Genomic DNA, 23,728 nt, shown 5'->3' on the forward strand with positions numbered 1-23,728 from the left:
CCTGCCTTGTTCATAGAATTTCTGAGGATTTTAATGAAAGTATGAAATTCAGAAAATAGAACAAAACCCATCAACCATTGCTTTATCACATCTGACCTTTTACAGCTTTTCTAGCTTCCCAGAGATCCAGTTTCTATGTTGCCTCTTCCCACAAGCTACTCTACCTTCTGGTGCTGAAGCTGTCTACCTTAGAGTTATGAGGTAGCTCTTAGAAATGGTACATGGCAAGATTTTATTTTATTTTATTTTATTTTTTAATCCAAACTGAAAACCTCCGTCTCTTAATAACATTTATAGTTTCACTTACAGTTTCATAAAAACTCCGTGTCACATCCTTCTGAGCTGCAATAGATGGCCCATTTAAAAAAAAAGAAGACATTTTAATAAATTTTACTGAAGTATAATTACATACAATAAAATGCACTAGTTTTATGAGTTTTTAGCAAGTTTACACACCCATGTAACTACCACCCCAATCAGATATACAACATTTCCACCATTCCACATCTCCTGATGCCCTTTTGCAGGCAAATCCCCTAAGCTCATTCACTTGAGTTGGGTTTCAAACCCAGGTGTCCTGAATTCAGAGCCCGGCTCCTTAACCGTTGTACTACACTGCTTTCCCAACTCAGGGTTTCTTTTCTTTACATTTACTGGATGGTAGCTTGTCTAGTATGTTTACATGCTCATTGATTGATTAATTGTTATTGATTGATTTATCAGCTGGAGGTAATTTAATAGCATCGTCATTCATCCTGAAGCCTAGGGAGCTGCTTTTATCCTATCTTTTTCTTAACTTGCAACATCTAATAAGTTGTCAAGTGCTTAAAAACATTTATAACATCTCTTGGTCTTTGCCTTCCAATCTTATCAGAATAAAAATTATTAGTTCATTAAAGTATATTATTCATTGTTTGGTGTTTGGTGTTTGGTTGGGTTATATAAATTTAATTTTTTAATAATAAAAATGTTTTTATTAACAAGATAGTTATCCATGATTACTTGTGAATTCCTTGTCTTTATGCCTTATGCAGATAGGATGACTCTTTGCAGCTACCTTTGTATATGTAATCCTAAAGTGTTGAATTATAGAGTGATACACGTATTTTCTTTTTTAGGACTTTTCCAGATTTCTCAGAACAAAGTGGCAGTTCTTCTTCTAGCTGGTGGGCAGGGGACAAGACTTGGTGTTGCATATCCCAAGGGGATGTATGATGTTGGTTTGCCATCCCATAAGACACTTTTTCAGATTCAAGCAGAGCGTATCCTGAAGCTTCAACAGTTAGCTGAAAAATATCATGGCAACAAATGCATCATTCCGTGGTAAGATATTTCTCATTATGGGACAGTGTCTGAACATATATTGGTTTATAATATTCAAAATGCATATGTACTTTATTCATTGGCAGATGTGTTTCCTGTTACTACAGATTTTCTTGGGAGCTATAATTTACTATATATGTTAAAAGTAATATGTGTTACAGCTAGATAGATAATCACTGTAGCCTTAATGAGCAGTATATACTCACCTCCAACTTTTAATCCCTACCTGAGTACCTTTGGGTACTCAGAGGGTTCTCTCGGTCTAGAAACTTCATGCTGATTGGTAGTTTGTATAGAATTTCTGATTGAAAATCAGTTTCCCTCTTAAATTTGAAAGCATTGCTCTATTGTTTCAGCATTGCTTTGGAGAGGTCCATTGCCATTCTGATTCCCAATCTTTTTTGTTTCCCCCTTTTGCTCTGAAAGAATTTGGGGTCTCTTTTTATCTTTAGTAACTGAAATTTCATGACGACGTGGTATGGATCTATTTTCAGTCACTGCTGTGGGCACTCAGTGGGTTCTCTCACTCTAGAAACTCATGTCCTTAAGTATTGGGTTATCTAGTCCTCCTGAAACCTCACCCTTCTTCCATACACACTAGCTGAAAGCCCCATTGATTTCTCTGCTGTGGGCCAAACTTGGATTCTCAGTCTCTGCTAGTATGCCAGGTCCTCAGGGCCTATCTCGGCCAGTGTTCATCTTCTAAACACCAAGAGATTACAGGAAATTCTGCTCTGTTTTTTAAAAGGTTTCGATTTAGCTCTTGAATCTGTTTCTCAGAGCAGCTTTGGAAGTTAGCATGTTTTGAGGGGGAAATCAGCTGTGCGTTTGAAATCCCTCAAGTCCCTAATCTTGTTATTTTAGCCCCAGGTGACCAACAAAAACTCTGCTGGTTTCTCTGTCCTTCTGCCTGGTCCAAGCTCAGATTCTCTACCACTAGCCTTTACCCCAGATCAGCAAATACCCCCAGGAAAAGGCAGCTGCATATCTTTAGCTCTCCTTTGAAAGATTCTCACTCTCTTGAATTGTAGTTCTAATCCATGTTGCTTTTGTAGCTCTCTGATGCCTTTAAAAATAGGCTTTTTGTAATTTCCTCAGCTTTTCTAGCTATTAAGAATGGTATTGGCCAGCTGTGAACTATTTTCTTCATTTTTATTCCCTTGGGGATTTTTGAAGGACGTCTGTGTTCTAAGTGGCCAAAATTCTACTTACAGCCCTGGCCTCCCACTATCATGTTGGATTTTCTTCTTTTTCTTTCTCCTCATAGCTCAGAATTTATTTTTCTTATGTGGAACAGTTTAGTCACTTCTTTTGTCATCTAAATTATGATGCCCAAAGTTGTTGTGCCCAGGGTTCATAATACCCATAATACCCAGGATAATTTGTTAATCAGACAGATATTGACTGTGCTGGGAAATTATATAATGTTCTTCATTTAACAGATATTAATGGAGTACCTACTTCTGGGTGCTGGGAACCGAGACAGACAGAACCAAAACAGACAAAAATCCCTACTTATATATGGTTTACATTTTAGTAAGGGGAAAAGCTATTGTAGTCACTAATTATGGTTTTAGATAGAATTTTTTTCTCTTTTGCTACAGTGGCATGGGTTGGATTTTTGTGACAACAGAGAGTATAATTACACTTTTATGATTTTAAATAAAGGGTGAGCAGAGCCCAGATTCCATTTCAAAATTTTTGTAAAAAGAACCATAAGAGATAATTAGAACGTATTACATTTACCCTTTTTTCCCTATTACTAGAATAGGCGATTTCAACCTAGAATACACTTTTCAGAGTTCTAAAATGTTGACTTGAGCCAGTTGTAGGCTTTCTGCTGCAGGAGATGTGTTTTAATATTGTTACAGATTTATTGTATGCATAAGGATTGATGAAGTTACTGGAAGAAATTCCCCTTGGGTAGCAGCTAATGCTGCCTTATCCAGGAAGAGGATGAAGGAAGTGAAAACAATAAACGGTGCTCTCAAAAATTTTCTTTAGCTTAGGAAATAGACAAGACTTGACTTTGCCCTAATTCACATAGCGCTGTGGCTTAGAAGATCTACTTTTCTCTTGCAAGGTATATAATGACCAGTGGCAGAACAATGGAATCTACAAAGGAATTCTTCACAAAGCACAAGTACTTTGGTTTAAAAAAAGAGAATGTAATCTTTTTTCAGCAGGGAATGCTGCCTGCTATGAGTTTTGATGGGAAAATTATTTTGGAAGAGAAGAACAAGGTTTCTATGGCTCCAGGTTTGTAACCATTATTATTTAAATGGTGACTAGAAGTGGTAGTAACACAACTCATTAAATTGTTTTTTTGAAGTACGGTTGATTTACGATATGTAGCTCATTAAGTTTTGACTTTTTTTTTAATACGGTGATTTGGACGTTAAAAATTAATATTTTAATTATTTTTAAATTTGGCAATGATTAAAAAAAATGGAAATGCCCATGGGTAAAATGGATATGCTTTTATACTTCCTGTGGATGTCTGCTCTTGAGAGCAGTTTGAGCAGCATTCAGAGTATTTATTCTCTTTACCCAGTATTTTATATACAGTATTGTTCATGGCTACATTGTTTATTGTAGTGAAAAATTGGAAACCACCTGCTGCTTAAAAAATAAGAGGCTAGATTATAGTTTACCTGTAGCATTAATTCTTCAACAGTATTGAAATAATTGTGTGGAGATACTAAATGACAAAGCGAAATAGTTGCAGTAGGTTAAGTAAGAGACTGAGAAATACAGAGCTGCATGCACAGTACGATTAGGGCCACCATTCTGCACAGTTGTAGGGCACATTGTAGTTTGCTGATGGCATCCCTAGGATTGGGCAGTGTGCTGCCTGTGTAGCCACATATAGTGACCGTAAGTATGATCCCGCTATAAAAGTAAACGTGTCAACAGATTCTCATCTCCGTGAAGCTCTTCTTGAAGGAAAGGGTGAAAGGAAATAAAAACAGTATTTACAGTGGTGCTTTGCAGGTGTAGGCTTTTATTTCATCTCATCTCTTTTTTCCCCCCAACTCAATTCTTTTTAATTAATGGAAGAGTTTACTATTTTTAGCTTTGTTTTGTGAAGTTGTCTAATTTTTTGTCATTTAAGCTGTAGCTGAGGTTGTTGATGGAAGAAGTACATTAAAGCAGCACTAAAAATAGATGGGGAAAGAAGAGGCGTTTACATATATTTAGTTTAAATCACCATAGACCTTCATATTAATCTGGTTTCTAAACAAATCATTTGGTATCAATACTCGTGTATTTTTATTTTTGAGATGGATGAAATTGTCAGTGTTGGGGCTATAAATACAGAGCTAACTTGAATCATACAAATAAAACTTGAAATGTTATAAAATAATTATTGCCTGTTAAAGAATTGTATGTTTCACAATATATTATAGGCCAAATTGTTAAAAGGGCTGAGTTAAAAAGAAAAGTATGTTCTTTGGGGTTGCCTAGCCCTACATTAATAATGTTATACTTACGCTAAATTACCTTCAAAATCACGTAGTATAACTTTTTGACACCTGAATCCTTCCTTATGGACATTCAGTTTTCTTGGCCCTGTAATGTAAAACTGGTTTTCAGAGATCTTCATCCCAGTTGAGAAACATTAAACAATCTTTGGGGCTTCCCTGGTGGCGCAGTGGTTGAGAGTCTGCCTGCCAATGCAGGGGACACGGGTTCGAGCCCTGGTCTGGGAAGATCCCACATGCCGCAGAGCGGCTAGGCCCGTGAGCCACGACTACTGAGCCTGCGCGTCTGGAGCCCGTGCTCCGCAACAAGAGAGGCCGCGACAGTGAGAGGCCCGTGCACCGCGATGAAGAGTGGACCCCGCTCGCTGGAACTGGAGAAAGCCCTCGCACAGAAACGAGACCCAACACACCCATAAATAAATAAATAAATAAATTTAAAAAAAAAAAACCTTAAAAAAAAAACAAACAATCTTTGGGTTACCGTCATACTGAGTTTTGGTGTGCTACTAACAGGCTATTTTATTTCCCAGATGGGAATGGTGGTCTTTATCGGGCTCTTGCAGCCCAGAATATTGTGGAGGATATGGAGCAAAGAGGCATTTGGAGCATTCATGTCTATTGTGTTGACAACATATTAGTAAAAGTGGCAGACCCACGTTTCATTGGATTTTGCATTCAGAAAGGAGCAGACTGTGGAGCAAAGGTAATGCCTTTCTCAACTGTAATGAGGCTTTAAGTGGTCATTCTCTTGTCAGTATATACATTCCAGGAGTCAAACTAGATTTATTAGGGTGATTTGGATATTTTAGAACCATTCATCTTCTAAAGTAACTAAACTATCCTGCACCCACTTTTTTTCTTAAATTGGCAACATTTGATTCTAGAAGTAATGATGTATGCTTAGTCCATCACAAGTAAGAGTTTAAAATATGCGAGGATGATTTGTAAGTACCTGGGAAAGTGAATGGTCATCACTAGGCCTGGGATGGGCTTATTAATATCAAGTTGTTGGATTCATTAATATCAAGTTGTATTTGATCAGATTAACCCAGTTTCTTCCTATGACAAAGTTACTGGAGTAGTAGGTAAAGGAAATATGATAGAAATAGCAGATGTAGACTTCAGTAAGGCATTTGACAAGGTAACTCATGATAGTCTTGTGAATAAGATGGAAATATGCAGATAGGAGATAAGGACAATTAAAGAGATTAAATAACTGCTTGAATGACCACAAACATACTGATACTGAGACAGAGGGAGGTTTGTAATGCCATATAATACGGCTGTCCTTGGCATAGTTCTTTTTAGCATTTTTTTTTTGGTTGCATGGATGATAATATAAGAGACTTGTCTTTATGACATGAAAGACCTTAATAACACTTTGGAAGACTTGAAAATATTAATGTAAATATTACTTTCCTGGAAATCTGTAAAGGTATCAGTTCTCACAGAATTAAAGTATAACACAATCCTGGTCAAAGTCCCAGTGAGACTATTTTAGGGACATTTGACAAAATGATTGTAAAGTTTAGAATAAATAAATAAAGTTTAGATTGTAAAGATGACCAGGAAGATGTTGAAAAAAGATGATGATAAGGAAGGAAGAGGGTTGAAGACAATCTATCAGATATTAAAATGGGTTGTAAATAAAAAGTAACTAGGAGTGTAGTACTGAAACCAGAATAGAATGACAGGTTAATGGAACAGATCAGTCAGAAACAAACTCACGTAAGGATGGCATTTCAACTCATTGGGGGGAAATGAATGGGATAACTGGCTAAAAATAAGATGTCTCCCTCAGAGCTCATACCAAAATCAATTTCAAATGCATTACCAAGTAAAAAACCATAAAGATGACAGAAAAAAGTTTAGAATAATTTTATTTATTTTTATTTTTTTATTTGAGTTTAGTTGATTTACAGTGTTGTGTTAGAATAATTTTATAATCGACATGAAGGGAAGACCTATTTCCCAGAAGCCAAAACCGTATAGGCTTCTGACAAAAACAAATTAAACTACGTATAAATTTTAAATATACGAATTTAAAAAGAAGAGCTGCCATAAGAGACATATCATATCCTTGGTTGGAAATTTTCTATTATAAAGATGTCATTTCTCTCAAAATTAATCTACAAATCTAATGCAAAGTCATAGAAGCTGAAGTCTTAAATTTACTAGTACAAGTTTTGAGAGATTAAGCTGGTAGACCTAAGAAGACTCCTCCTGACTCTGAAAGTAAAGGGTTGGTTTAGTTCATTGATTGAAGACCTCTATCCATTTCAGTACTCTATGAGTATCTGTGCTGTATTGTAAATAGCTACTAAACTGTAATAGAAATAGTGCATTGGATTTTAATTACGTAGCTACTAAGCTTTAAAAAACAAAACAAAACTGTATTTCTGACTTTGTTCCACTTGGTGTCACTCTTCTTTCTAAAATAGAAACTTAAAATTTTACTGCTCTGAGCTTCAGAATCAATTTAAATTTTAAATGATTAGAGAATGTTGAACGCGCGAGGGACCTCAGAGATCATCTATCTGGTCGACCCCTTTGATCTCAGAAATGAGCACTCTGGTTCCAGTACTAAATAAGTTCCAGGCTCAGGATCCTTCATCACATTAGCAGAGGCAGGATTAGAACTGTTTCCCAACTCTTAGTTTTAGTATTATATCACATTTATAAAGCCAAATTCTTTACGTTAATTATGTTTTTGCTGGCAGCTCAAAAAAACGTTGAATTGGTGTACCAACTTTTATGAGTATATTAATCATACAGGGATGTAAATATAACCATTCTCTCTTCTCCATTTCCCCTGGATCCTCTAGGACAAATCCTGCCTCAGTCTTCCTGCTTAGTTCTGTGTCTGGCATATAATGTAATAGTCACTCAGTGAATGCATAAATACATATTCAGATGGAACCGAAATATTACAAGACTGGTATATGTTAAAAAATTTTAGAAATAGTAGAAACCATTTATGTAATCTGTCCTCCCACCCTTTTAATTTAAAAAATCAAGATGTTAAAATATATTTTTAAAAACACCTAAATTAGGGAGTGATTCATAGTGTGTAGTAGAATTCTATGCAGGGAATTCTTTTTTAATTCTTTAATAGGTTCCTGTCTTGGTGAATTGAGTATTTTTTATGGAGTGAGAGCCTTGAGAAAAGACTTAGTGGAGTGGTTTACAAAAGTACATAGCTGAGAGAGTAAGAATGATTGTGAATTAAAGATAATTTTAGGGCTTCCCTGGTGGCACAGAGGTTAAGAATCCACCTGCCGGTGCAGGGGACATGGGTTTGATCCCTGGTCCCGGAAGATCCCACATGCCGTGGAGCAACTAAGCCTGTGCGCCACAACTACTGACCCTGCGCTCTAGAGCCCGCGAGCCACAACTACTGAAGCTCGCGTGCCTAGAGCCTGTGCTCCGCAGCAAGAGAAGCCACCGCAATGAGAAGCCCACATACCGCAACAAAGAGTAGCCCCCGCTCACCGCAACTAGAGAAAGCCCACACGCAGCAATGAAGACCCAATGCAGCCAAAAATAAATAAATAAATACATAAAATAAATTTAAAAAAAAAAGAAAGAAAAAAATTCCTTTAAAAAATGTTTAAAAAAAGAAAAGATAATTTTGTAAAGCAGTTGCAGTAACTTTGAGGTTAAAGTGTTACTTTGAACTCAGCTTTTCAGGATTTAACTTGTAGGAAATCAAGAGACCTCTTAATTTTATGCTGTAAATCTTTTCTGTAGAATATAAACTGACTTCCAACTTCATGTACTTTACAAATGCTTTCTTTTGTAATCTGGACTTTTATAGTATTTAGAGGTTCATAGTTGTTATAAAAGTAAACCTTTTACTGGCAGATTAACACTTGGGAAGTAAAGTGTGAATGTGCTTATTTTTATTTTCCATGGCTGGTTAGGAGTAGGGTTGTATAGAAGTGATTGGAAAACAAACCTTGTGTGTGTGTGTTTTAATGGGAATGGGAGGAATCTATTCCAGATTCCCTGTCTACTGAGATACCTACTGTAGAGAATGTGAAGTGATAGACTAGAATTGCAAATAGGTCCATGATTGGTTTAAATAATTTTGCTGTATGTTTCCCTCCAGTTTAATCCACTTCTGTGGTAGAAGGTTTCTTTTCATTGAATACTGTACTCCTTTCAGGGCAGCAAACAGTGAAACTACACAGCAGGCCTACATATCCAGTAGCCCAGCCTCACTGAGCTACACTCAGTGCCTATATCTCTAATTGCAGTGTAAACCAAGTGCTCAATAGTGGCTTTAGTTGTCTGGAAGGGACTGCCACTGGCTGTATTTATTTTAAGAAATCAGTTGCTGAAGAAAAGCTTTCATTTTATTGATACAATTTCATGTATAGTTTGGATAGACTTTTCAAAGTGGGGACAGATTTTTCAAAATACTCTGGAGTATGCTGAATTGTTAATCGAACAGGGCAAAAACAATATCTTCATATATTTTAATTGTTTGATTCTTCTGCTGGATATTCATCTCATCTGAGGCTTGAGTTTTCTATTAGTGCATTGCATACAGTTGTTTTGTAATTTTATTCTAAACACTTAATTTAAGTCAGTGATATATGCTTAGGGTAGTGGGGTATCAGAATCACCTGTGAGGTTTTTTAAAATTACATACTCTTATGTTTTCCCTCTGATTTTGACCAAATACTTTTCTCTCAGCTCTCTGATCATCCTAGAGTCTTTGCTAGATTATCAAATCACTGGTTTTCAGACTTTTAAAAAAAAGCATAGAACCTCTTACTTCAAACAAAACCTAGCCTGCAAAACGTAAATATGAGTGGGCTTTTCTGATTGAGGTTGGAGTGGGAACCCTGTGACCTGCCTGCTCTAACCCTCCTACCTCCTAGCCAAGTCCCTGAAAAATAAGGAATTTTCTGTATTCATGAATGAAAATGAAAGAAACACCATTTTCAAATGAAATAATGATTTGTGCAGTACAAAAGGAGAGGCAAAATGCCTTACTTCTTTTGTTTTGTGAATCTCAGATTTTGTTTCATTTATTCTCAAAGTAGTTGAGTGTGGTTAAGGATAAATTCAATAATAAAAACAGTCGGGGGCTTCCCTGGTGGCGCAGTGGTTGAGAATCTGCCTGCCAATGCAGGGGACACAGGTTCGAGCCCCGGTCCGGGAAGATCCCACATGCCGCGGAGCAACTAAGCCCGTGCGCCTCAACTACTGAGCCTGCGCATCTGGAGCCTGTGCTCCGCAACAGGAGAGGCCGCAATAGTGAGAGGCCCGCGCACCACGATGAAGAGTGGCCCCCGCTCGCCGCAACTAGAGAAAGCCCTCGCACAGAAACGAAGACCCAACACAGCCATAAATAAATAAATAAACAAATACTTAAAAAAAAAAAACATATTCGGGGGGACGTAGACTCCTCATTTAGTTATTCCCAGTCCCATGTGATTTCTTCTGGGCCCTATGTGTATGATGGAATTTCTACTCTACAGTTTGGTTAGATGATAAATAGGAGGGAGATAGTTTACCTCTTCCCAGATAGATGATTATCTAAAGATTCCTCTTGACTTAAACCTTAAAGATAAAGTAAGTAAAATTGTAAATGTGGTCTTGGAAAATGACAGATCTCCAATGCAGCGCCTGATTAAATTTCTTTCTCTACTGTTGTCTTCGTTTGGTGGGCAGGTGGTAGAGAAAACGAACCCTACAGAACCAGTTGGAGTGGTTTGCCGAGTGGATGGAGTATACCAGGTGGTGGAATATAGTGAGATTTCTCTGTCTACAGCTCAAAAACGAAGCTCAGATGGACGACTGCTGTTCAATGCGGGGAACATTGCCAACCATTTCTTCACTGTACCGTTTCTGAGAGATGTTGTCAAGTATGGGCAAGATGGGGGCTTTTAAAAATTTTTATTTATTGTTAATCCGAAGCTAAGTCACTTGAGAAGTAGGGAGAAACTTCAAGTCCATATCGTACATGATTCATCTTCCCTTCTGAGGATCATCTTTATCAAATGGAATTTTACCTGACATTGTAGTTGTTTTTAGTAAGATGTATCATCGAGTGCAAATTTGTAGTAGCCCATTCTCCTCAGTGCATTAACTGGAGTCCAAAGCAGTTCTCCTTCTTCTCTTACTTCCCTCCCTCCAACTGTGCTAGGTTCTGGAGAAGCAAAGAATAAGAAAGGGAATACCCTCTCTACCACAACTGGAAACCTTAAAAAATAACAGATGTCTACCCTACATCTACTGTATCAGAATTTCTGGAGGTCGATGCAGACATCTGTATTTTTAACAAGCTGCCCACACCATTTAATTTAGCTGGTTCTCAGACTAGCATTTAGGAACTAGTGCATTAGAAAGTAAAGAAAAAAGAATGTGAGACAAGGATGGAAATCAGCATAGTAGTGCCAACTAAGGATAAAATAAGAGCTATTTTATCACACCAGATTTTTAAATGAAGGACATTCTCAATATCTGATTCTTCACTTGATTGCTTTTTAGACATTTAAGATGACTATCTACTTTTTTAAAAGTTACTCAGCTTTACTTTTTTTTTTTAAACATCTTTACTGGCGTGTAATTGCTTTACAGTGTTGTGTTAGTTTCTGCTGTATAACAAAGTGAATCAGCTATATGCATATGTATATCCCCATTTCCCCTCCCTCTTGTGTCTCCCTCCCACCCTCCTTATCCCACCCCTCTAGGTGGTCACAAAGCACCGAGCTGATCTCCCTGTGCTATGTGGCTGCTTCCCACTGGCTATCTATTTTACATTTGGTAGTGTATATATGTCCATGCCACTCTCTCACTTCGTCCCAGCTTACCCTTCACCTTCCCCGTGTCCTCAAGTCCATTCTGTATGTCTGTCTTTATTCCTGTCCTGCCCTTCGGTTCATCAGAACCATTTTTTTTTTTTTTTTAAGATTCCATATATATGTGTTAGCATACGATATTTGTTTTTCTCTTTCTGACTTAATTCGCTCTGTATGACAGACTCTAGGTCCATCCACCTCACTACAAATAACTCAGTTTTGTTTCTTCTTATGGCTGAGTAATATTCCATTGTATATATGTGTCACATCTTCTTTATCCATTCATCTGTCGATGGACACTTAGGATGCTTCCATGTCCTGGCTGTTGTAAATAGTGCTGCAGTGAACATTGTGGTACAAGACTCTTTTTGAATTATGGTTTTCTCAGGGTATATGGCCGGTAGTGGGATTGCTGGGTCGTATGGTAGTTCTATTTTTAGTTTTTTAAGGAACCTCCATGCTGTTCTCCATAATGGCTGTATCAATTTACATTCCACCAACAATGCAAGAGGGTTCCCTTTTCTCCACACCCTCTCCAGCATTTATTGTTTGTAGATTTTTTGATGATGGCCATTCTGACCTGTGTGATGTGATACCTCATTGTAGTTTTGATTTGCATTTCTCTAATGATTAGTGATGTTGAGCATCTTTTCATGTGTTTGTTGGCAATCTACTTATCTTCTTTGGAGAAATGTCTATTTACGTCTTCTGAGCATTTTTGGATTGGGTTGTTTGGTTTTTTGATATTGAGCTGCATAGGCTGCTTGTATATTTTGGAGATTAATCCTTTGTCAGTTGTTTCGTTTGCAAATATTCTCTCCCATTCTGAAGGTTGTCTTTTCATCTTGTTTGTAGTTTCCTTTGCTGTGCAAAAGCTTTTAAGTTTCATTAGATCCCATTTGTTTGTTTTTATTTCCATTTCTCTAAGAGGTGGGTCAAAACGGATCTTGCTGTGACTTATGTCATAGAGTGTTCTGCCTATGTTTTCCTGTAAGAGTTTTATAGTGTCTGGCCTTACATTTAGGTCTTTAATCCATTTGGAGTTTTATTTTTGTGTAAGGAAGTGTTCTGATTTCATCCTTTTACATGTAGCTGTCCAGTTTTCCCAGCACCACTTATTGAAGAGGCTGTCTTTTCTCCATTGTATTCTCTTGCCTCCTTTATCAAAGATAAGGTGACCATAGGTGCGTGGGTTTATCTCTGGGCTTTCTATACTGTTCCACTGGTCTATATTTCTGTTTTTGTGCCACTACCATACTGCCTTGATTACTGTAGCTTTGTAGTATAGTATGAAGTCCAGGAGGCTGATTCCTCCAGCTCCGTTTTTCTTTCTCAAGATTGCTTTGGCTATTCAGGGTCTTTTGTGTTTCCATACAGATTGTGAAATTTTTTGTTCTAGTTCTGTGAAAAATGCAGTTGGTAGTGTGATAGGGATTGCATTGAATCTGTAGATTGCTTTGGGTAGTATAGTCATTTTCACAATGTTGTTTCTTCTAATCCAAGAACATGGTATATCTCTCCATCTGTTTGTATCTTTTAATTACTTTCATCAGTGTCTTATAGTTTTCTGTATACAGGTCTTTTGTCTCCTTAGGTAGGTTTATTCCTAGGTATTTTATTCTTTTTGTTGCAGTAGTAAATGGGAGTGTTTCCTTAATTTTTCTTTCAGATTTTTCATCATTAGTGTATAGGAATGCAAGAGATTTCTGTGCATTAATTTTGTATCCTGCTACTCTACCATATTCATTGATTAGCTCTAGTAGTTTTTTGGTAGCATCTTTAGGATTCTCTATGTATAGTATCATGTCATCTGCAAACAGTGACAGTTTTACTTCTTCTTTTCTGATTTGGATTCCTTTTACTTCTTTTTCTTCTCTGATTGCTGTGGCTAAAACTTCCAAAACTATGTTGAATTATAGTGGTGAGAGTGGGCAACCTTGTCTTGTTCCTGATCTTAGAGGAAATGTTTTCAGTTCTTCACCATTGAGAACGATGTTGGCTGTGGGTTTATCATATATGACCTTTATTATGTTGAGGTAGGTTACCTCTGTGCCCACTTTCTGGAGAGTTTTTATCATAAATGGGTGTTGAATTTTGGCAAAAGTTTTTTCTGCATCTATTGAGATGATCATATGGTTTTTGTCCTTCAGTTTGTTAATATTGTGTATCACATTGATTGATTTGTGTATATTGAAGAATCCTTGCATTCCTGGGATAAACCCCACTTGATCATGGTGTATGATCCTTTTAATGTGCTGTTGGATTCTGTTTGCTAGTATTTTGTTGAAGATTTTTGCATCTGTGTTCATCAGTGATATTGGCCTGTAATTTTCTTTTTTTGTAGTATCTTTGTCTGGTTTTGGTATCAGGGTGATGGTGGCCTCATAGAATGAGTTTGGGAGTGTTCCTTCCTCTGTAATTTTTTGGAAGAGTTTGAGAAGGATGGGTTTTAGCTCTTCTCTAAATGTTTGATAGAAATCACCTGTGAAGACATCTGGTCCTGGGCTTTTGTTAATTGGAAGACTTTTAATCACAGTTTTAATTTCAGTGCTTGTGATTGGTCTGTTTATATTTTCTATTTCTTCCTGGTTCAGTCTCAGAAGGTTGTGCTTTACTGAGGATTTGTCCATTTCTTCCAGGTTGTCCATTTTATCGGCATATAATTGCTTGTAGTAATCTCTCATGATCCTTTGTGTTTCTTCAGTGTCAGTTGTTATTTTCCTTTTTCATTTCTAATTCTGTTGATTTTAGTCTTCTCCCTTTTTTCTTGATGAGTCTGGCAAAGGGTTTATCAATTTTGTTTACCTTCTCAAAGAACCAGCTTTTAGTTTTATTGATCTTTGCTGTTGTTTCCTTCATTTCTTTTTCATTTATTTCTGATCTGATCTTTATGATTTCTTTCCTTCTGTTAACTTTGGGTTTTTTTGTTCTTCTTTCTGTATTGCTTTAGGTGTAAGGTTAAGTTGTTTATTTGAGATTTTTCTTGTTTCTTGAGGTAGGACTGTATTGCTATAAACTTCCCTCTTAGGACTGCTTTTGCTGCATCCCATAGGTTTTGGGTTGTTATCTTTTCATTGTCATTTGTTTCTAGGTATTTTTTGATTTTGTGTTTGATGTCATCAGTGATCTCTTGGTTATTTAGTAGCGTATTGTTTAGCTTCCATGTGCTTGTATTTTTTTACAGTTTTTTTCCTGTAATTGATATCTAGTCTCATAGCATTGTGGTTGGAAAAGATTCTTGATATGATTTCAATTTTCTTAAATTTACCAAGGCTTGATTTGTGACCAAGATATGGCCTATCCTGGAGAATGTTCCATGAGCACTTGAGAAGAAAGTGTAGTCTGTTGTTTTTGGATGGAATGTCGTATAAATGTCAGTCATGTCCATCTTGTTCAGTGTGTCATTTAAAGCTTGTGTTTCCTTATTTTTTTTCATTTTGGATGATCTGTGCATTGGTGAAAGTGCGGTGTTAAAGTCTGCTACTATTATTGTGATACTGTCGATTTCCCCTTTTATGGCTGTTAGCATTTGCCTTATGTACTGAGGTGCTCCTATGTTGGGTGCATAAATTTTTACAATTGTTATATCGTCTCCTTGGATTGATCCCTTGATCATTTTGTAGTGTCCTTCTTTGTCTTTTGTAATAGTCTTTAAAGTCTATTTTGTCTGATATGAGAATTGCTACTCCAGCATTCTTTTGATTTCCATTTTCAGCTTTACTTTAGAATTTCAAGTCCAGTTCCAAAATATTTCTCATTCCACTATGCTTTTTGTAGTTGTGTTATTAATTCATCCAAAGTAATTATAAATATTCATCTTTCCATCTAACATTTGATGGTATCTCAGTTGGGAAAGTTGGGGCGAAGAGTGGAACATTTTATAAAAGACATGGAAATCATGGGAGAGATGGTGTGAGCTGTGTGTGTATTTTTTTATTTTGGAGATCATGATTTGATTTTTTTTAATTTAAGGAAATGAATAGGGAAGTCTATTCATTTAATATTTAAACATGAACTGAAATTTAACAAATGCTCTTCCCTTTGAAATCTTAGTACTCATTGTTGGTGCGTTTGCTCCTGAGTATGATTATCAGATTCTCTGGCATTTTAAATTTGGAAAGTGATTATGTTTTTTTTTTTTTTTTTCTTTTCCTACTTAGTATTTATGAACCTCAGTTGCAGCACCATGTGGCTCAAAAGAAGATTCCATATGTGGATTCCCAGGGGCAGTTAATTAAGCCAGACAAACCAAATGGAATAAAGATGGAAAAATTTGTCTTTGACATCTTCCAGTTTGCAAAGTATGTTTTGAATAGCATCAGTAAGATTAAGTATGTCTTGAAATGTTGCCCTTTACTCTTCTAGGCAGGACACTCTTTTCAGAAAACAGTTGACAGCATATATGTCAGTTATGGCATTTTGCTTGTGAGTGTATAGTCTTGACTCATTATCATCCTGTAGTGTGAAACCACCAATCCAAGAATATGGTTTGAGTTGCCTGTGAGTACTTTTTTAAAAATTTCAGTTAGTTTATTATCTGGCTCTCCTGCAAAATTGTTAAAGTCACTTATTTTGGCTGAGAGACAGAAAAGGTTCAGATAGAGAATTGGCCCATTTTGTGTTTAGGATGTCTTACTGATCTATGAGTAGATGTTTCAGTGAACATGTTTTTATCTTATATAGCCCTCTGTTAAAGATCACATTGATGTTGAGATTTGTGTCTCAGAATTTGACCAATATGAAAATGCAGAAGAGTCATCTTCCTATATACATTTCTAAATCATCCTTTTTGCCTGTTTTTTTGTTCCAGAATAGATACTAATATGATCTTTTTGTATTAAGATTTCTAATCTGACTTAAGATGAAGTATTTTATTGTTGGGAGTGGAAATAATTTTTCTTTTTGCAGAGAGAAGAGAATTCCAACTTTATTTCATCCAGGGATGAACATTATTTCTTTCAGCATTCGTTTGAAATTGGATTAAGAGAGACTGTAATTGAAGACCAAAGGCTTAGCTATATAGAGAGGAGTCAGAAGCTGTGTGCACAGTTTTATTTCATAATAAAGCAGTGTTTGTATGGTTCTACTCTAGGAAGTTTGTGGTGTATGAAGTATTACGGGAAGATGAGTTTTCCCCGCTGAAGAATGCAGACAGTCAGAACGGGAAGGACAACCCCACTACTGCAAGGCACGCTTTGATGTCCCTCCATCATTGCTGGGTCCTCAATGCCGGGGGCCACTTCATAGATGAAAATGGCTCTCGACTCCCTGCAATTCCGCGGTAGGTCGATGCCTTTTCTCTTTTGTGTGGATGCTTCCTGGGCTTCTCCTCTTGGACTTCTTTCTCCTCTATCTCTGATGTATTCCAAGAACTTTTAAAAAAGCAAAGTATTGATGTGGGCAGATCCTGATGTGAAGTAATGAAGGCTTGGCCCATTTCAAAGAGAACAATAGCTTAACTTCCCCTTAAAGAGGAATCTTCTAAAGCTCTTGGTTTTTTGGATGCCTCTCTACTGTGTCAGTGAAATGACTCCTACTGAATAATGGTCAGAAGGTAATTCTTCTGGTGTGCCCCATGGTTAAAGTCCATCAGAAGCCACTGTGCCACAGCGCAAGAGGATTGATTTTTGCTGCCCGTATATCTGTGGCTTCACTTAAGTGCTATCTACGAGCCCCTGCCCTCCAACCCTCAAAAGACCTGCCACCCACAGGCTGCCTATGAGACATAGGCGTACTTCAGTTCTGACCATGGCACTTTCAGATTGCTGAGGGAGGTGCCAGGAACGGATGTGCATGCTGCTTACATTCACTGATACTCAAACTTTGCAAACGTTTTAGGATTTTAGAATTTAAAAAAAAAAAGAAGATCCTTGGAGCTATTCAAATGTGAGATAAAGGACTTTTAAGCTACGTCTTATGTTTTTTGATAAAACCTCTTTTGGCACCTAGAATTCCCCCTTTCAAAATCATTCGATGTTTCTATACTTTTGTAGAAAACATTCTGCCATATAATTTATATTCTTAAGGGATAAAAAGACTGTTTGTATGCACAAAAGCACTAGAATGCCTTGGTAAAGGTTAGAACATTGGGCATTGGCACTTACTGGTCCATAACTGTGTTTTTACAAGAAGGATCAGTGGTAGACTGTCTCGCAGTCCAAGGCTACTTTCAGGTTCTGTCTTGTCAACAGGCTTGCTCTGTGGCATGTCAGATTGTCCTCATGCTTCATCTTTGACCATTGAGTTTTTTGTTTTTCATTTTTTTTACCCCCTCAGATCTCCTTTGCCAAGTTTATAATTTACCATAAATACATGCCTTTCAGTCAAGTATATTTTGCAGTTCCACTTCATTTCTATTGTTTGGTATGTTTCCATTCCCATTAATGCTTATTTATTCCTACATAGCAGTGCTACAAATGGAAAGTCAGAGACCATCACAGCTGATGTCAATCACAAGTAAATATACCAGCCTGCCTGCAGTGCATGGTGATGGGGCTGTGCTTCCCTCCATACTAACTGGCATTGTAGTTTAGTGCTCTCTGCCTTTTGGTGGTCTGGGGGGTGGATGATTGAAGCTTTGGTGGGGGTACTGCTTATTTGGTGGCAGGTATCTCGCTGGATGACACTAACTCAGAATCTCAGTGCATGCTGGAAATGGGGAGAATGCTTTTCTAAAGAATTTGACGATACGTATTTGAGCCTGTAGTGACAAGTTAACAAGTAAAAGATAAAATCTAGAGCAGGTTACAGGCCAGGGAGAACAAATTTGGATCCCAGCGTACCCCTTTTAGCATAAGCTAGATAAAAATAACATTCTGCAGATGTGTCTTATCAAACTGGATATATGCTGTCAGTGTAAAGGTTAACTGCTCCTGACATATTTGATGGCTCTTTTTTTTTTTTTTTTTAAGAAATTCATGTTCTTTTATTTATTTATTTATTTATTTATGACTGTGTTGGGTCTTCGTTTCTGTGCGAGGGCTTTCTCCAGTTGCGGCAAGTGGGGACCACTCTTCATCACGGTGCGCGGGCCTCTCACCATCGCGGCCTCTCTTGTTGCGGAGCACAGGCTCCAGACGCGCAGGCTCAGTAATTGTGGCTCACGGGCCCAGTCGCTCCGTGGCATGTGGGATCCTCCCAGACCAGGGCTCGAACCCGTGTCCCCTGCATTGGCAGGCAGACTCTCAACCACTGCGCCACCAGGGAAGCCCCTTGATGGCTCTTCATGTGGAGAAAACTGTTCTTTTGATTTATTCTCATAGTAACAGCTCCATTTTTGGTCTCTCTGTGTTAATTTTAGTCAGTTATTCCCTGCTCCTAAAGAAAGTATCTTTTTGTCTTAATGGTTGATAATTTTTAGCTAGAAGTAACATGTATCCTCTCTCGTTTGGGTACTGACAGAGTTTGAAAAAGCCATTATCTTTATAGCTAAAGAGACAGCTTGGTATTCTTGTTACACTTTAAAAGTAATAAGGTTTCGTTTGAATTTTAAGTTTTTAAGATAATTTGGGAAATGTGTACAGAGCCAAGGATCTGGAGATGGGAGTTTTCTCAGAAACAGAGTAGCAGTGATGTCAGTTTCATCTGTGTGTTTTTTCCTGCCTGTGCCACTCATCCTTGCCCTGTAGAGACAAGTCCCTGTGAGTGTCAGTGTTTCTGGGATGTGGCCCTGGAGACAAGGAAGTGGACTCACAGAGCTGGCTAGTTTCTTACAGCAGCCATAGCTAACTATTGCCCCTCATGCCATGGCAGCTGGGACGCAGCGCCCTTTGTCATTTTCTGTCCCGTCCATCGTTTTTAATATGTGGAAGCAAGCTGCTTTTACAATTAAAAAAATAAGTTTTTGACCCTCAATTTCCTTCTGATTGAACCACAGCTTTTAACCTGTGAAGTGAAACAGCTTCTTAATTATACAACCGAAAACAACATCCAGCTATCTCAGTTAAGATACAAAAAGTCTTAAACGTTATTTAGTTCTTGTTTGTGTTCTTTTATTTCACACTCCCCCCATCCCCATTTACTTCATTTTAACCATTCGTTGAATAGTTAAACTGAAATCAAAGTTTGGCCCCAAATGAGATCATGGAATTAGAAATGGGTCCTGCTGAAATTCTTAGCACTAAAGGATGCCCTCATAGAGTAGAAAAAGATTACTTAAAAATGAGAGATGAAAAGAAAGTATTTTTTATAAAAGAGGGAAGAAACAGCTTGTAGGTATTCTGAAAGAATGGAAGCAAGGATGCTGAATTTTGACAAAATGACATTATTTTTATTTTTTACCTGAATACCTACTCAACAGTGTTAGCTACCAGAAGGATGCTTGACTAAAGAATTGGGGGACAGCGCTGTTTGGGGCTGATTTGCGTCTCTCCTGAGATTTTACATTTGGTGACGGGAGCTCCTCTCTTCTCTCCTCTCGGGCATCCAACTTTCTTAGTTTTTTTTTTTGGTATCTTTGTGGTACTAGAAGGGAAGTTATATTCAGGTCGGCTATGTGTTCCTCCGGTTCAAAAACGCCTTCAGGTCCTGGCACACCAAATCCTTTAGGGGTTCAGGTGGGGCTGGGCTATATACATCTTATCAATGGAATGGGTCCTCATTTTCCCATTTGGTTTTATAGGACTCCAAGCTGCCCCAGAGGGTCTGGACCAGATCTCTTGAGCTCTTTTGATAGAATCTGATACATATCTACATCTCTGGCTGGAGAGATATGTGCTCCATCTTTTAGTTCATCTTTTACCTGAATTAGTCTGCCATCCATCTACCCTCATAGTTCGTTTATTCATTCAGCCAGCAAGCGTTTGTAGGCCTGCACACCTACCTTCAGGTACTGTCAGTATCCCAGGTGCTGAAGTAGCTTACACAAGAGAAATAAGTCATTTCTTACAGCCTACTGGGAGATTCAAGATGCACATGCATAAAAGTTAAGTAACATCATCAGGCAGTATGTGTTTATGTGTTAAATGTGTGCTATAAATAATAATTACCCTAGGAGGCAGTGACTTACCACATGTCTAATAAATTTATTTATTTTCTTATAAATAAATGAATGAGAGCAATCACTATGAAATGCAGTGGTCAAAGGAAGGTTGGGGCTTGAGTTATGTCTTGGAGGGTGGGTATGATTTGGATAGTTAAAGGGACCGTAGTTGAGAATGACTTGGAATAATCTAAAGTGCATGTGTCTGGCCTGGTTTGAGTGGGAAGTAGCAGGACAAGTGAGTTGGAGTAGGGTATAGAGTGCCTTGAAGGCTCACTAAATGGTTCTGTTGACAGAAAGATTGGGTGTGGCTAACCTCAGAAGCCCTCTGATTTTATTGACTCCACCAAAGCTTCAGACTACATATTTGGTAAAACACAGGACAACTATGGTTTGAGCCTACAAAAGACTAGATTTTTGTGTGCCCTGTATCTTACTGGTAAAATTCTTGAAATGGTGAAAAACCTCGAAGTTAGTGACTTTAAACATATTAAAAGCACTATTTATTGACTTTTGTGTTACGTAATTTAGAAACTCAGGATCGCAGGTGGCTGTAAATGTTAGAACGTGATCTAGAGGAAGCAAGTGGTGACTTTGGCCTTGCCTTCACTTGGGTGCATTCTGCCTTAGCTCTTAAAAAAGGGACCTTGGTGAAAGTAACCGAGAAGCACCTTGAAACATTGAATAAATCAGCTCAGCTAATCTAGGAGATTTGGGCTGTACTGGGAAATAATTTAACTGACCTTTTAGTCCAATGGAATTTTCTGTAATGAAGGAAATGTTCTATATCTGTGCTATCCAATTTGGTAGTCATTAGCCATTCATGGCTACAGAGCACTTGAAGTGTGGTTATTATGACTGAGGGACTGAATTTTAAATTTTTAATTAATTTTTAAAATTTTAATTAATCTAAGTTTAAATAACCATATGTGGCTAGTGGCCACTGTCTTGGACAGTGCAGCTTTAGAATGTCGGTCAACATTAGTGCGTAACATGCAAGGCTGTGGCAGGGGTTAAAATGAAATACGAAGGATTCAAAATGCCTCGCAGTGGGCCTGGAGCACAGTGCATACTCAGTAACTAGTCCCTTCTCTATGAACTTAAAATTTGGAAATGATAAAAAATGATATGTACATTAGGGGATAAGTATATCAATGTTGGTGAAGTAATTTGAAGAGCTACTGGTGATTACCCCAGAGAGTGTCTTTTGGACCATGATGATTTCATGTTAACTTACTCCTCAGGGAATTAAGTGGTCATGAGGGTAGGGTCTGTTCTGTTTGTTTAGGAGAATTTTGTTATCTTCAGGTTTCTCAGAGGGAAGTTATGGTCTGTATCTTCACTCTGGCAAGTAACATGGGAAGCAGAATCTTTACCGTGTCTGATTTTTTTTCTTAGCTTGAAAGATGCCAATGATGTACCAATACAGTGTGAAATCTCTCCTCTTATCTCCTATGCTGGAGAAGTAAGTTTGCTTTTTGCTTTTTTTCCCTATTCTTTTAGAAGTAGGATTGTGATATTGTTTTATGTTGAAGTAGAGTTGTCCTTAGAGAAGATACATCATTTTCCAGTGGCCCTGCCCTGAGGAGCTCATCCTGGGAATGAGAAACCTTCTCTTTGAGAGTTCCTGTTATGGCTTTGCATCTATCCATTAGTTGCCATGAACAGAATGTTTAATGTTTAGTTCATTTCACCTACACATTGAAATGCAATGGGCTTTTAAAAAATAAGCCTTGTTTTTTAGGTAAATCATCTGTCATTTTTTAGTGTGATGTAATTTTTCCTTTCAGTGGGTCTGTTTTGTTCATATGCTTAGTACTTCCACCTTTAAGACTGGGGGATGTAGGGACCCCTTTATTCTAATATGTAATATTTTTTTCTGGAGATCCTTGTCAGGTTGTTCAGTTCTAGCATCAGAAACAGCCACCTTGCTTAGAATGTTAACTCTACTGAGTGATGATTATAAGGAAGAATGATTATCATCTTATTAACTTTAAAACTTTTATTATAATCAGAATAACTTTCCCTCTTTTTGTTGTTTGTTTTATGCTTCCATAAATAGGTCATTAAGCCCAGTTTAAAAAGTATACTAAGTAGATTTTTTATTGACTTGTAAATTCTGTATCTCAACCCAACTTGGCATTCATGCTTTATATCATTATTATAGCCATTAAGTCCAGCATTACATGACTAGTGTCCACCAATTTTCTAACTGTGTTTCATTTCAACCCTTCTTTTAGGGACTAGAAAGTTATGTGGCAGATAAAGAATTCCATGCACCTTTAATCATTGATGAGAATGGAGTCCATGAGCTGGTGAAGAATGGTATATGAGCCAGATACCAAGTTCCACCACAATAAGAATAGCTTTTATTTTTGATAGACCGACTGTGAACCTACAGGACCTCTCCTGGAGTATACAGTTTTCAGTATCCACAGGCTTTCATCTTAATTGTTGAACTCTCGTAACTACTACGTATTCCCCAAGATCCAGATGACTGAACTTCAGAAAGTGTTTTTATGATTCTCAACTGATTGAAGGTCTTATTTATATTTTTCAATTGTATACTTTTTTTTCCAAGCTAAGGAAAACATTGGCCATCCAGGAAATTTCCTACAGCTTACGTATAGTCAGGGTGTTCGACATCACTTTACTTGGAGCTGGCAACGTTTGTTTTTGAAGTTGTACATAGTAATAATATGTCATTGTACATGTTGAAAGGTTTCTATGGTACTAAAAGTTTGTTTTATCAAAAATTAAATTTTTTTAAGAAAATGATTGGACAATAAAATGAACTTTTCTTCTTGTCTCTGGAGTGTCATTTGTACCTTGAGGGAATTTTTCCATTGGGAAAATGTGAATCTTTGGAGAAACTTTGAGATAATGCAAAAAATCAAATTGATACCTCTGTGACTGTCTAGTTTTTTTTTATGAATATCTAATTTTGAACTTTATCCTCCTATCACTTTATAATAGTGGCCCTCAACCAGAGATGGTTTTGCCCTCCTCCAAGGGACGTTTGGCTATGTCTAGAGACATTTTTTGTTGTCATAACTGAGAGGGTGGGATAGTAGTACTGGCATCTAATGAATAGAGACCAGGAATATTGCTACCCATCCTGCAAT

General features: G+C 37.4%; 1 protein-coding gene across 8 annotated transcripts in view; it reads left to right on the forward strand.

Annotated features, from left to right (window-relative positions):
* UAP1 (UDP-N-acetylglucosamine pyrophosphorylase 1) overlaps positions 1-23,412 on the forward strand; it is a 40,902-nt gene extending 17,490 nt beyond the window's left edge. For 3 of the 8 annotated variants that reach the window (XM_007171677.3, XM_057552352.1, XM_007171674.3), the window contains exons 3-11: positions 1,119-1,323; positions 3,407-3,582; positions 5,339-5,511; positions 10,494-10,687; positions 15,784-15,924; positions 16,716-16,904; positions 18,029-18,079; positions 22,002-22,068; positions 22,844-23,412. In XM_007171677.3, the coding sequence (XP_007171739.1) occupies positions 1,119-1,323; positions 3,407-3,582; positions 5,339-5,511; positions 10,494-10,687; positions 15,784-15,924; positions 16,716-16,904; positions 18,029-18,079; positions 22,002-22,068; positions 22,844-22,936 (1,289 nt within the window). In that variant the 3' untranslated portion in view covers positions 22,937-23,412. Of the gene's footprint in view, positions 1-1,118; positions 1,324-3,406; positions 3,583-5,338; positions 5,512-10,493; positions 10,688-15,783; positions 15,925-16,715; positions 16,905-18,028; positions 18,080-20,243; positions 20,451-22,001; positions 22,069-22,843 lie in introns of those variants that run through there. The other 5 variants (XM_057552364.1, XM_007171676.3, XR_009009193.1 and 2 more) reach the window with 4 other exon arrangements.
* Positions 23,413-23,728: the final 316 nt, after the last annotated feature.

Source organism: Balaenoptera acutorostrata, chromosome 1, assembly GCF_949987535.1.
Source record: "Balaenoptera acutorostrata chromosome 1, mBalAcu1.1, whole genome shotgun sequence".
Lineage (NCBI taxonomy): Eukaryota > Metazoa > Chordata > Mammalia > Artiodactyla > Balaenopteridae > Balaenoptera > Balaenoptera acutorostrata.